At 37.4% G+C, this 13,382-nt stretch overlaps 1 protein-coding gene across 6 annotated transcripts in view; it reads right to left on the bottom strand.

Moving 5' to 3' along the window:
- NAXD (NAD(P)HX dehydratase) overlaps window positions 1-13,382 on the bottom strand; it is a 53,379-nt gene that overhangs the window by 37,072 nt on the left and 2,925 nt on the right. For 3 of the 6 annotated variants that reach the window (XM_065829648.2, XM_071807306.1, XM_071807307.1), the window contains exons 3-6: window positions 12,205-12,576; window positions 8,639-8,789; window positions 7,314-7,359; window positions 5,810-5,898 (exon numbers count right to left, since the gene is read on the bottom strand). In XM_065829648.2, the coding sequence (XP_065685720.2) occupies window positions 5,810-5,898; window positions 7,314-7,359; window positions 8,639-8,789; window positions 12,205-12,576 (658 nt within the window). Of the gene's footprint in view, window positions 1-5,809; window positions 5,899-7,313; window positions 7,360-8,638; window positions 8,790-11,731; window positions 12,152-12,204; window positions 12,577-13,382 lie in introns of those variants that run through there. The other 3 variants (XM_065829650.2, XM_065829649.2, XM_071807308.1) reach the window with 2 other exon arrangements.

Raw genomic sequence — 13,382 nt, 5'->3', positions numbered from 1 at the left:
AACGCAATAGTTTTACAACCTGCATTTAGATATTTTCAAATACTTGAAGCAGTTGTATGTTTTAATCTCAATCGCATTACCAATGTGTGATATGAGAGTCGTCGCCCCCAAGCATAATGATAACCAAATGTCTTGACCTCTGTTTTCAAAGGTCATGACCTATTAATACTGACTTGATTAGTAGAATCTGTCAAATATTCTTCCAAATGGACTGCAGTCAAGCAAAACCTGCGACTTTAAAAGTGACAGGATGAAGCTGACAATGTAATTTCCTTCAGAATGAAAGAGACTTAAAATATCCCTAGAAAAACTAATGCACTTTTTTTTTAAATGTGAAAACCAATAAATAAAGTGACAAGCTTTCATCACATCAGTATCCCCCTCTAGTTTACATTCAACTCCGAAGGCACAGATGATAGCTGAATCAATACTCAGCACACTAGAGTACTTCAAATCATCTGTGGACACATGAGAAGAGAGAACAAGTCTCAGTCTAAATATCTGCTTTGCTGATTATCAGTTGGAAAAAAAAAAAAACAAGCATGAGACCCTAAAACCTTCAAAAAATAATTAAAAAAAAATGCAAAAGCAAATCCCAGGCACGCCTGTCTTCACTCAAACTCAAGAAAGGTTAAGCACCAAAGAAACCTAATCCTGGTGTCGAATCACAACAGTATGGCAAGTGTTCAGAAAGATGAATTTGGCCAGGATCTGACCAGAGTACAATGCTCCTATACATGTATGTATATCTCTCACGTATCAGAAAGCAGCAAAAACAGCAGCACTCCCCTCACTGATGCTAAAAATCTCTGGCTGCTTCACACACTTTGAGGAGGTGGCAAAACCTCTGTCAGCACCACCTGGGATAAAGGCCTTTGCAACAAAAGAGAGGAAGGGAGTATGAGATGAATACACCTCTCGTCTTTTATTCACTCTGCAGCATACAGCAAAGCAGCAGCAGCTTTTTGCTGACACAGGAAACAGGTCGATGAACAAGTTTTGTCCATGGCACTGCACAACAGGATTAGAAACAGGTTAAGTATACTTCTGAGTCAGCACATACAAACTGACCTTTATCTCCCCGTAAGTACTTAGGAAAATGACGAAAAACAAACCAACCAAACAAAACAAAAACAAACAAAAACCCCCAAACAAACAGAAAAAACACCAACCAAACAAAAGGCCAACAAGAACTTTCTCATGTGATTCCTATCTAGTCTGCTGTCTAAATTAGGTTGGGGAGGAAAAAAACCACAAAGTTTATGCCTTCAGCTTTTCTGCAGGTCTCATAGGGATCCAGCAGTCAAGTCACTCGGGAGCCATCTTTTTGGTAATCGGAGCAATCTGTGCTTTCTCCTTAACTTCTCTCATTCAAAAGAGAGGTTAGGCCCACATTACACAGAAGAAGCTTTTAAGAAGTGTCCTTAGCTAACACAACTATAAGGTATGAGCTTCCTCCCACAAAGGACCGATGGTTTTGAATCTCGTCTCCATGTAATGAATTAAAGGGCCAAAAATCTTAACTGTTCTGTGTTTTTTTAAGAGACTTGGTTAGAAGTGCTCAAGTAACTTATCAAGAGCTCGCTATCCATGATTCACTCTAATGATTTTTTCAAATCATCAAAACATAAACAAAACCCAATAAAAGTAGGTAAAATATGTTCCAGTAACCCTGATCTAAGCTAAGCTTCTTCATTGATGGTAACTGGCCTCCAACATACAGGCCAGATTCATCAGTTTTCTCCCCAGTTATTTTTATTTCAAACTAGAAAAAATAATCCTTTTACAAATCCAAACCAAAACTAGAACTCCGCAATTAACTCTAAAATTCTTGGTAATTCTGGAAGTCTTTCCTAGTCCATACAGATCCATAGATAAAACCAGCTCAGACGAAGGTATTAATAATTCTAAATCCACATCTATTAACAGTTCAAGGGTGATGTTTCTGGAGATCATGGAAAAATTACCGGACTTCTTCAGGACCACAATAAATTAATGACATGACATCTCATTCTACTTCTCTGATGAAACTCTGGAGATCAAAGTGTATTATCGACTGTTGACCACAAATTGTCTGACAACCAGGTTACAAGTGGGCTACTCAGTAGTATCTCAATCCTACAGAGAAACTCTGTAACATTATGAAAAAGTCCTTGCAGGAAGAAAATCTAACACAATAGATCTATTCTCTCTTCTTTTAAAACATAACCAGCTGGGTTCATATAGCTCATTTAACTCTGTGATCACTTGCCTATCAAGACAGGATAAGTTAACCCAACATAGATATCCAGGGAGTCTGTTCAACCTGATCTGAGCCTGTGAATTGACACAGGTAATACAAAAAAGCCCCTGGAAACTATTCTCTAGAAAGTTCCCAACACTAATGCAAGAAAGTACTTACACATTTACAGCAGATATCCAAACAGAAAATGCCTGCAATAAAACTTAACAAAATGCAAAAGTTAAGTTTTATCCTGTCTGTATTTGTGCAGTTTACAGCAGGAGCACATTAGCTGAGAAAAAAGAAAAATGCAATGCAAACCAGGGGTAATGGTGACAAGGGCAAAGCAGCTTTGACCAAGACTCAGTATACTCCGCTATTCAAAAGATGCCGACTTCCGCAATACACACTCTTCACTTCTCCACGGGACAGCAAAAAGTCAGAGAGTAAAAATACTGAACTGGTTAGTTGCTCAGTTTTTAATTAATGCTTTCATTAATACCAAGTTATCACGGAAGGGACCATAATGCATTTGACAGAACCCCTAAATAAAAAGGAAAAGCTACTACTGGTCATATTGACTACTCATGGCCCCTAGACCCCCAGCTATTGATGGTCAGCTCAGGTGGCGAGGACACACAGAGTCAGGTATTGAACTTCATCTTTCCAGATCCCAGGCAGTCCCAGCTCTTTCACCTTCACCCCCAGTAACAGGGAATTAAGTCACAAACCAAAAAACAGAGAGAAACTTGCATTACGGGTGTCGCCAGCACAGGCTGTCGCACCAAAAGGAATCCCAGGATGGCCTGCAGCTGGGAGCACACGGAATTGCCCTGGCCATGCTGCAAGATGGATGCTCCTCTTCATAACCCTCCTTCCACAATCCTACTCAATCTTTCTCACATAACATACCTTGCATCCTTGAAGTGACAGACATTTGCTGAGGACCTGAAATGCAACAGTGCAACTTCAAGCCCTCACATACCTTCACTAGTCGTGCCGTCAAAGAGCCGCGACAGCAGCTCTAACGAGCCAGAAGAGCCCTCGCATTCAGGGGGCAGCAGCCAAAAAAAAGAGCATGTTCATCCCTGGAGGTGATCCCCTGCGAGGTGAAGGCCATAGGGAAAGGTGGTGGCAGCCAAGTTGCAGAGATGATAAAATGTCAGACTCCTGGCAGTACAAAATGGCAGCTGAACCCTGGCAAAATGCCAAGCCGTTCAAACAGCGAATTCAGGAGTAATACGGGCCCATAATTATGATTAGCATAAGAAGAGAGTGGTACAACGGCTACCTAGTTACTCCGAAGGGTCATGGAGAAATCATAACAAAGCAAAGTTTTAAGGAGAGACACAAAAGAAAACAATGATGTAGCTGCTCGGTGGGTTTTACCCGGAGGTTCTTCCATGCGTGAAGTGCAGCCCGGGAGAAAAGTACAAAGACTGTTTAAGAGATCAGGCTCTGAATCAAGAGCGGCTGGCCGTGCCTGCAGAACTCAAACGGCTCCACAACATATAAAAGATCATACGAAAAGTGTGACACTGAAGACAAAGGACCTTATGAGAAAAATAGGCTGTTTGTGTAAATTTGAATAAAACCTGGGCTCAATAGAGTCAGTCAAGATTTTTTCCTTTCTAACCAGAAAAAACTCTTTTCTCTTTTCCTCAAATGAAGCAGAAGAGATAAAAATATGTATGAGAAAATTTAACAAACAAAATCTGAACATTCTGATATTTGCATTTTTTCATTTTGAATGTCACATAAACAATATTTACAGATCCATCCCTCTATGCAATTAGCCAGCTGTCTGGGTGAAATTAATCAGAGTTGTAATAAAAGTATTAAACATTACATTTCAGACTTAAAGCTATATGGATATGAAAATTCCTAGATTCACTGTACTTTGTACATCTGGAGGAATTTATAGATAGAGCTGAAGCTTAAAATCAAAAGTTCTCTTTGCAAATAGAAAGATCAGAGTTTTCATTAAAATCTGAATTCCACAGAAGACACTGAGAATCTGTGTATAAAAAAATACCCTTATTTAGTAGGCACAATCTGGACCTCCACAAACAGAAATGTCACTGTTTACACATCCTCACCTCCCTTTTCTCTGTCCCTTTTCTCTGTGCTGCTTCTGTTTCTCCTATTAACCTCTTCTATTACCACAGACATCAAGAATGCCGAGCATATGAAAAAATGCTTCTCCTAAGGCAAGGTCAACTCCTTCCCACACAAGACACCCATATACTGTATTCCGAGTGTCATCCATCAAGACAACGTAAGTTACAAGCTCATACTGCCATTAAGATTCTCCATCTAGTTTGTCATCATACAATGTCAGACAGATCATCAAGTGAAGATGTCCCTTCTGGATTTTGGAGGCTAATGCAATTGGACTGGTAAAAACCCTACCCTTGTATCCTCCCCTTACTTTCAAATACCTTTTTTACTCTGCCTAAAATCCACAAACTCATAGGTTTCTATCTTTGAGGGGGGGAAAAAAAAAAAAAAAGAGGAAAAAGTAAACAAAAAACACCAAACCAAAAATAAAACAACAAAACACAATCCTTGATATCTGTCTGTTTAACTGATTTCTTTCTAAGCACCTCTCTCTGCACCAACAGCAATGAAACCCACCTTTAGAATGTAACAAACGTACAGCTTCCAACCACAGGCATCCCGATAAGGGAGATCATATTCTTCTTCTCAGACACAGAAATATTTCTACTGTCGTAAATCCATCCTGACGGCAATATCTGACAAACACCACTTTAAATTATGCTTCTTCCAGCATTATCACAGTTTTGCTATGCACACCAACAGACTTTGACAGGCACTGGTGCAAGCCAAACTCAGGGACACATACCTAAGGCACACATCTTAATCCCCACTTGCAGTGCTAATTGTAAACCGTAATAACACCTAACTGAAACAATTTATCCTATAAAAGCTGATCAATCAAAAACATATTTCAGAACACTAATTCAGGAAAGCACACACTTATTTCCTCAATTAGGACAGCTGCTCATTAAACTTTTCATGTTCTTGTTAAAAACCCCTGTATTTTAGATCATTTTAGAACATCCATTTATTCCCAGGAGTAGGTGTGTACCTAATGCAACATATTCATGAAGAAAAATGAGAATCAGCATCTCTCTTCCCCAGCATTTTAGTGTAAATTACTATATACACAGTAGTGAGAGAAAAAACCCACACTACTGTAAAATACTATCAGGACTAAAGAAGCAAAAGAACATACTCTATTTGCCTTTCAAATGCAGATTCAAAAATGCTGACTTGTAGTGATTCTTAGTTCTGGATTTTGCTGTTCACAGTTAAATGCATTACAATCACAGAACACATGTCAGCAAGTAGTGGAAAGCAAGATCTCCATTTTTTAAAAAACTTTTCTATATTAAACATCTAACTGTTTGTAACGAAAGGATAAACCCATGGGTTTTTGTAATCTCCAGCTCACCCACCCTGTAACTCAGAAAAGAAATAACACAAACTGATCAACTGTCAGACTGAAATGTTCAAACTAGTAATCCTAACTTGCTCATTTAAACAAAAGATAAAATCACTTACAGAACTGGATGAACAATCAGCTCTGGACTATATGATTTGATTACTGTTGCTGCATCTTTGGTACAAAACACATGGGATAAATCTGCACCCTAAAAAAGAAAATTTGCAAACAGAATTATTAGATTTTTACTCCAAAGTTTACTCAGTGAATAATTCACCTGAATTCTTACTTCTCAGTAGCCAAAGCAAACTTTATTACTTTTTGCATTTTGGTTTAGACTACCACGCAATGTTTTGGAGAATTTTTTTTTGTCTCTAATTTCCTATATATTTTTTTCCTCTTTCTCACCAATAGGATGTCTGAAAACACAGATCCTGAATCTTTATTCACTTGAAAAATGTTTCTCTTTTGCAGATGAACAAAGACTAAAATGTCACACGTAAAATAAGGAAGGCAAAAGAACACAGCTGAACAAGAGACAAGCTACATTAGAGAGGAAAAATAACACCGTAATATACTTGTAAAACGTGGCTATGGCAATCTAGTCATTTCCAATCCTACCATTTTCACTCAATGGTCCAAATCCGTATCAGATAAAAGCTGACACAATTTCAGCAACACCCCTTAAGTTAAATAAAGATTAAAGCTGAGTTTAGCCTCAAGCTTCTGGTATCAACTCAAAAAATCAGGCACACATATAAAAATTATGTAAGCAGCAACCAGAAAGCCTGATCTTGTATCTGCCTTGATGCAAACTGAAATTTCCCAAGGTTAAGAAAGTGTCTCCTCTGCTTTCCTACTATACATTTAACATTTCAATCTACTAAGCAATGCAGAGATTTGATCCTATGACTCTTTACGTGCAGATGTAATGATCTGAGACCAAGTTACTTCAACAGAAGACCTCCTAGTATGCTACTGTATTTGCACACAGTGAACAGAAAGCTGAGTGGCCTTAGCATCTTATATAAGATCACTAAATAATCTATTTCAGTTTTAAATCCTTAAAGGACTGCATCCTGCAGGGGTGGCTGGAACACCTGGGTTGGTTACCTACTTATTGAAACAAATCTTAAAAAAAAAAAAAAAAACAAAAAAACCAAACCAAAAACATACATGATGAACTGAAAGTACTAACACACCATATAGAGAGTACTGAAAAGTAGATATATATTATGTAAGTATGACTGCAGCACTGAAAGCATAAAGGTAAACACTAATCTGAAGTTCTTTTATTGTTCACTTTTGCAGTAAATATTCCATAAAGTTTTGAAAATTCCTATCTTACTCTCTGATAAAATTGTTCTCTCCCTGAAATTTTCAATTTTTTGACATATCTAACATTCCCTTATATAGAGAAAATATTCACAGAAAACATAGCAAATGACACATAATTACAAAGTATTTACACAAATCCAGGACTAAGGGTTTTCTCTGTTAAATATAAGACCTTTTAGAACTCTAATTTAATGTGCAGCACAGAAAAAATGCTTTTAAAAAATGGCACTTGGCCAATATAAATGATGAAACGTTCATTTTGGATTGATAAAGAAGAACACATACCACTTTGAGAGCTGTAATTGCAGCAAAATATGGTGCTCCAGTGTATCTAGAATGAAATACAATTTAGGTTAGGAAACACAGTCATGAGAGCAGATAATCTGGAAATCAGACTGCCATAATGAAATACCAAATTCAAAAGCAAATTTAAAAAATAAAAGCTTTCTCTTCTGTTTGCCCTAAAAGACAGATAAAATCTTGCCAGATCAAAGCCAATCTTAACTCTTGCTTTGATTTCAGAGACACAGGATTTCACCTGAGCCATCTGATTCTTTCATAGTAATTATAAAAATCCTACCATAAAAAAGTAAACTCTTCTCAGACAACCAACTTTAAAGTTCAGAGACAAAACAAAGAGTCAAGCACTGCCTGTGAGCCAAATCTGGAATCTGTGACCAGGACCAACCGCATCTGGTTTTAGATGCTCAACTGAAGTGCCTAAACTGCAGTTCCAGTTGCCCTAAACTCTCTTTACGATGACTAGAGAGAGAGAGATGGCCAGAATCACCCTTCGGAGGTGCCTACTTCTGTGAAGAAGCCAGAACCTAAGCTCAACAGGAAAACTAACTCCTGACTACTCAGCCCCTCTGTAAGACAGCACCTTTTTGCCCTTTACAGAATGTTTGTTAATGGCAGATCTCTTTCACAGGAGAAAGATGCCACTTCTATTTCAAAAGGGAAAAATGAAAAACAGAAAGGTGGAGTGGCCCATTCAAGGTATTGTGCAGATTACTGAATGTAGCCAAGAAAGAACAGAGCCCGTTTAATTTCTAGGCCAGTAAAGCATTTAACTGATTTACACTGTATCTCTTCTTACCCTGAAACATGTTATTTCTGTTACTCCAGAAAATAACACCAGGTATTGACAGAATCTAGTAGACACTATCATTTATCAAAAAAAAAGTGTGCAGTAAGAAAAAATTCTATTCCTGATTTAAGAGACCCAGGTCCCAAGACACCAAAATATATTAAAAAAAAAAAAAAAAAAAAATCAGATGTGCCACTGTCTTACTCTGTTCTACTTATTCTATAACTTCATCATGCAATGGGAAAAGAATAATGCTGAAATCAGAGTGAGTTTTGTGGTCAAAAAAGACAGAGATGGTAAACACAGTGTTCTAAGTTTCAACCACATTCACTACCAAAATTTTGCAACACAACTGCAGGGAAGCATTTTCTTTCCTAAGCGTGCACGGTCACGATGATGGCCTAGTAAAGCCCTCTGAAAAATACTCATGTTTTAAATGTGAGTTTGAATGGCTTCTACAAGTACTTATGACATTCTCAAACTCTCTCAGAAACAAAAATCAAATTTCTGTTTAACTTACTCTTGACATCCTCCAACAATGCCTATACGTCCGTCTTGACCTTTATGCTTCTTTCCTGTTAGAGGAGGGATAACATTGCGCACCAGTTGAAAAATATTCTCCATATCCTTTAGAGAGTGTGTTCTGTGCAGTGAAAACGATCTCTCTATAACTGAAAAGAAGAAAATAAGTATTAAAGTATGTTCTTTCTTAAATTACCATGAGCATTTCTTTTAAGCACTCATACTAAGAGAATCACTCAAAGATATACAAAGTGACATACTCCCAAAAAACAAATGCTTCGTCACTTTGAGGCCTTTAAAACAGGGAGTAACTAGGGAAGGTGATCTTTTTAAAACTGAATGTCGGGTCTGATGCAGAGAATATTCCCACTGACTGCTCACAGTCCTAATTTAGGGCTCAGGTACAGAAAGAAACAGCCCAGAATAGTTACATGAACATTTTGTAACTAGAAATATCTTCTTAGTTCAGCCTGAAATCACTTCCATAACTAAGCTCAACTGAAACAGGTAGACTTAGTAAGGAATAAACACATGCAGACACAGAGCAAGCATGGAGCAACTAAAACCACATTTTAAGCGTATCCCCTACCTTATTTTTTGCTTCCCTTTAAAGACTCCCACCTCTCAGCCGAATCACGGCCTATCTCTCTGCTTTTTTATTTTGGCAAGTCGTTACAAAGCATAATGAAAGTCTTTCTGCAAAACTATACTCCAAAACACCAGATGCAAACATTACAAATATCACACAAAGATAATTTTTAGCTATAATACAATTAAAGATCTCTGTTGCAAAGCTACATGCCAAAGTACATATTAAAACTTCGCACTCAGAAGGCTACATATTCAAATTACTGTTACAAGACCATAAAAATTTAGAAAAAAAGAAGTATTTCAGCAAGTACGACTGAAGAGAATTATACCATTTACCTAACAAGGGACAAATTTTGAAGATCAGTATTCCTATCAACAAAGTGTTAACTATAAATTGTAGTAAATGCACTAAAAGACCAAGTTCTTATTTTTCAAGAACACTCCTTATTAACTGTTCAATTCTGTTCAGAAAGGTGGCTTATATGAACATGAGTATTAGTCTCCTAGACCGTAGCTATGCTTACTTTCTTTTTCACAGATCTTCTAAACAGCTTTCGAGGAACTGCTATATAGTAACACATAATTAAGTAAAAAATAACTCCCACAATACTCTTTATTTTCAGCTGTATAAAACTTAGAAATCTCACCCCCCAATTTCAAAATCTAAAAGAGAACAGGGAAGGAAAAAGAAAAAAAAAGGAAAAACTGTTCAAAAAATTTTGGACATAATGGGGGAAACAAATTTAATAAAACAAAAAAAATTTTAAAAATTCCCCATGTCTGCGTTATCAGCAGAAAGCATCTTTGTCTCCCACAGAACCTAAAGCTAAACCAGACACTAATCTCCAATAATAAAATACTTTAGTGTCCAATAATGATAAATACTCCTGGCCTTTTGCCTTTAAAATCCTTCTATAATACAGGCATCCCATTCCTACTGAGATACAAAAACAAACAAAAAAAGTAAAAGAAAAAAAATACCCTGCTTTGGATTATGGCCAAAATAGCACTGCAGTGACCCAGAGGAGAACAACACAGTCATCTCCTCTGGAAATAGGGCAGATTATTTTCTTTAAATCACACTTCATACACTCACTGGTTTTCAGCTACACAAGAAATATATTTATCATGCAGCTTGTAACCCTCAAACTGCTATGTTATTAAGAAGGTCCTCTGTTTCTTAGTTGCTGGTTTTTGTTTGTACGTAAATATAAAGTGACTGCATAACACATGGAGAGAAAACAGAGAATTATGCAAAAAGCAATTCTTACTAGAGCCCCACTCACCTACAGAAACACTGGGGTATATTTAGCCATAAACAACTGAAATCTTAATTCCTTAAAAGATGTGCTGCCTGAAGCGTTACTTTCACTTTTATATATGCTTTGTTACACCTTCACCAATTAAAAGATTGGAATCGTAAGTTGCTCTGGCTACAGTTAAATACATAAAGCATTTCTGCGCAGTCTAGTATCATTATACACCTATATGATGAAGTCCAGCAATACAAACTGAACTCTGGTTTCAAGTCTCTAAAGATAACGGAACTCTTTCCAGGAAAAACCTTTCAGAAGTAATAGTAAAGCCTTGTAGGTATCATCACCCGAGCCTAGAACCTCAAATGATTTCCTAAGGGATTTTCTAAAGCACTTCAGGTTTCCTTTTAAAGTAAAAACAACATTTAAAACACAGAATCCATATGCATGCCTTAATTTATCTACAAAAGTCTGCTGTCATCAAGGAATGCTACAGATCAACTATCCAGTCAAGAAGAAACAGAACCAAGTCAGCCAGCCTAAACCCTCAACGGGCCTGACCATCCCGTCCCCTGTGCATTGTACAGGAAAACGCAACGCAGAACTGAAAAGGCTCCAGGATCCTTTCAGGAATCACAGAATGCCCTTTAGGATCTGGCATGCTGGAGTGCTATTCATCACTGAGGCTGGGTGGGTTTTTTTGGTGTGGGTTTTGGTGTTTTGGTTTGTGTTTTTTTTTTTTCAAACCATGTTTTTTTTTCTTCCAAGCAGTACAAAATCTGGAATTAAACCAGAACAAGACTTGTTTCGTTTCCATGCCACAGACTACAACCACCGAGCCCCAAGCTGACTCCAGTTTCAGCACTGACAGAGTATCCCTGTTTTCCTCCTGCCCACACACTCTACCTCCACATACAAAGAGACCATGATAAAGATAAATGACACGGAGCCACAGATCCCGAGAAGTCTGTTAATGAATGCTAATATCCGATTATCAGCTTCTGGCCCACAAATAAGGTACAGAAAGAAAAGTCTGTCAATAAACACCCATTCTAGCGTTATTGCTTTGCCTTTTTCTTTAAAATAAATTCAGACAACCAAATAATTTATAAAGGAACTGATGTGGAAGAAAAATACATGCCAATATTTTCATCTCCTATTACACCTAGTACAATATGGTATTTAAAAGATTCACAATTTCGATTTAAATAAATTTATTTTAAAGAAGCTGGATTTTGACTTACTTCAGTGCAGGCAAAACTCCACTCTTTTCCCAACCCTGGAAAAACACACGCACAGCCTTAACTTCATATACAGGGTTAGGCCTGTTAACTTCAACAGCAGCAGAATTTCCGCTACAAGGTACCTAATGTTTCCAGATGGCTTTCAGCAAATGTGCTACTTGCTTTTTACATATAAAACTTGTCCTAACTCCACTTTACAGAGACGTGAATGTGCAAAGTCGTCCCCAATGTTTATGTGGTCCAAAAGGTGTGATTTCGCTCATTAAAATTTCCTGTAAGTAATGCATCTGTATTAAATAAGCAGGTGCAATGGTACGAATGACATTTTAACTTCATTTTACATCAAACAAACACCTTCACCACAATATTAAATAATTCCAATTAGCTTTTATTTTCAAAAGCTACTTACTACCAGTGCTTTCACACAGAAGTTTAAAAAAGCTAGCTTTTATTTATGCTATATAAGGAAGTACCTATCGGTGGAGAAAGTGCTGCTGTCATAGCATTATAATTAAAGTTATCCCCATATGAACGATGGTTCGCCCTCTGAGGTGGACTTGCTGGTATAGATTGTGACCTTTGTGACACGGTAGAAGAAATTCCTGCCAACATCTGTCCCAACATCTGTAACATCTGGAGCTCTCGAGCATGCTCAGCTTCCCGACGCTTGTCCTCAATTTTGAGCCTCTGCTCTTCATATCTGTAAAATTTTTCTTCTGTATCCACACTCTGCTGCAGGAATTTTTCCATCATTTTATCCAATGTTAAATTTGCGTGGCGTTTTTTTGATCTTTTGGGCTGATTGAGAGGTGGGGTAATAGTTGGAGCATTGATTTCTTTAAAGCCTAAAAAGAAGAAGACAGACAATTATTTTTCTGAAGAAAAATAATTTTCTAAGAAGAAAGCTGTAAAAAATCTCCCTATGAGGTGTGCACCTAATGCATCACAAAGCTGTTACACTTTTTCAGCGTGAACTGTAATTTTTTCAGGTATTTTTATCTCAGAGTACCAAAGCAACAGCACAAGCTTCTACAAAGGTATAAAGGTAACAGGAGAAACATATAGAGGCATCTTTTAATTGTTGTAGTACTAAACTTCAACAACAGAAGTCTTTTTGTTCTTTTAAAAGGTTTAAGTGAAGGCTATTAAATAGTATAGCCTCATTTGTGTATTGCAGGTAATTACATTAATCTAAATTGAGTTGCAGTCTGTTGGCATTCTGGATTTGCATTTCAAAAGAACATTAGTGTAAACAACTCTTTGATGAGGTTTATGTGTAAAAAGAAGGCTGGTTAAACGTCAACCAATTGGCTGATTCCTCAGTGATGTCAACTTCTGAAGACAGGTTCATGTTTGTATTAAAACCACGGCACTAATCTAGATTTAAAACAAACAAATAACACTGCCGCCCTCCCCCCCCAGCCCAAACCTCCACAACACAGAGCTGAGTGTAAAGAACGAGCAAGGAAAGGACAGGCTTTATCAAGGTGCTGTTTCTGTTTGCAAGCCCACTAAAGTTAGCAGCAGTGTTCCTGAAACACCTCCAGAAATTAATTATGTAAAACACCTCCCCCAGTACTCTGACCCATCTGCAACAATAAGCAGATTTTTCAGGTATTATCATCATCATCATTTTAATACCGATTAACAA

Source organism: Patagioenas fasciata, chromosome 1, assembly GCF_037038585.1.
Source record: "Patagioenas fasciata isolate bPatFas1 chromosome 1, bPatFas1.hap1, whole genome shotgun sequence".
NCBI classification, from domain to species: Eukaryota; Metazoa; Chordata; class Aves; order Columbiformes; family Columbidae; genus Patagioenas; species Patagioenas fasciata.
This window is presented reverse-complemented; position numbering and strand designations above follow the sequence as displayed.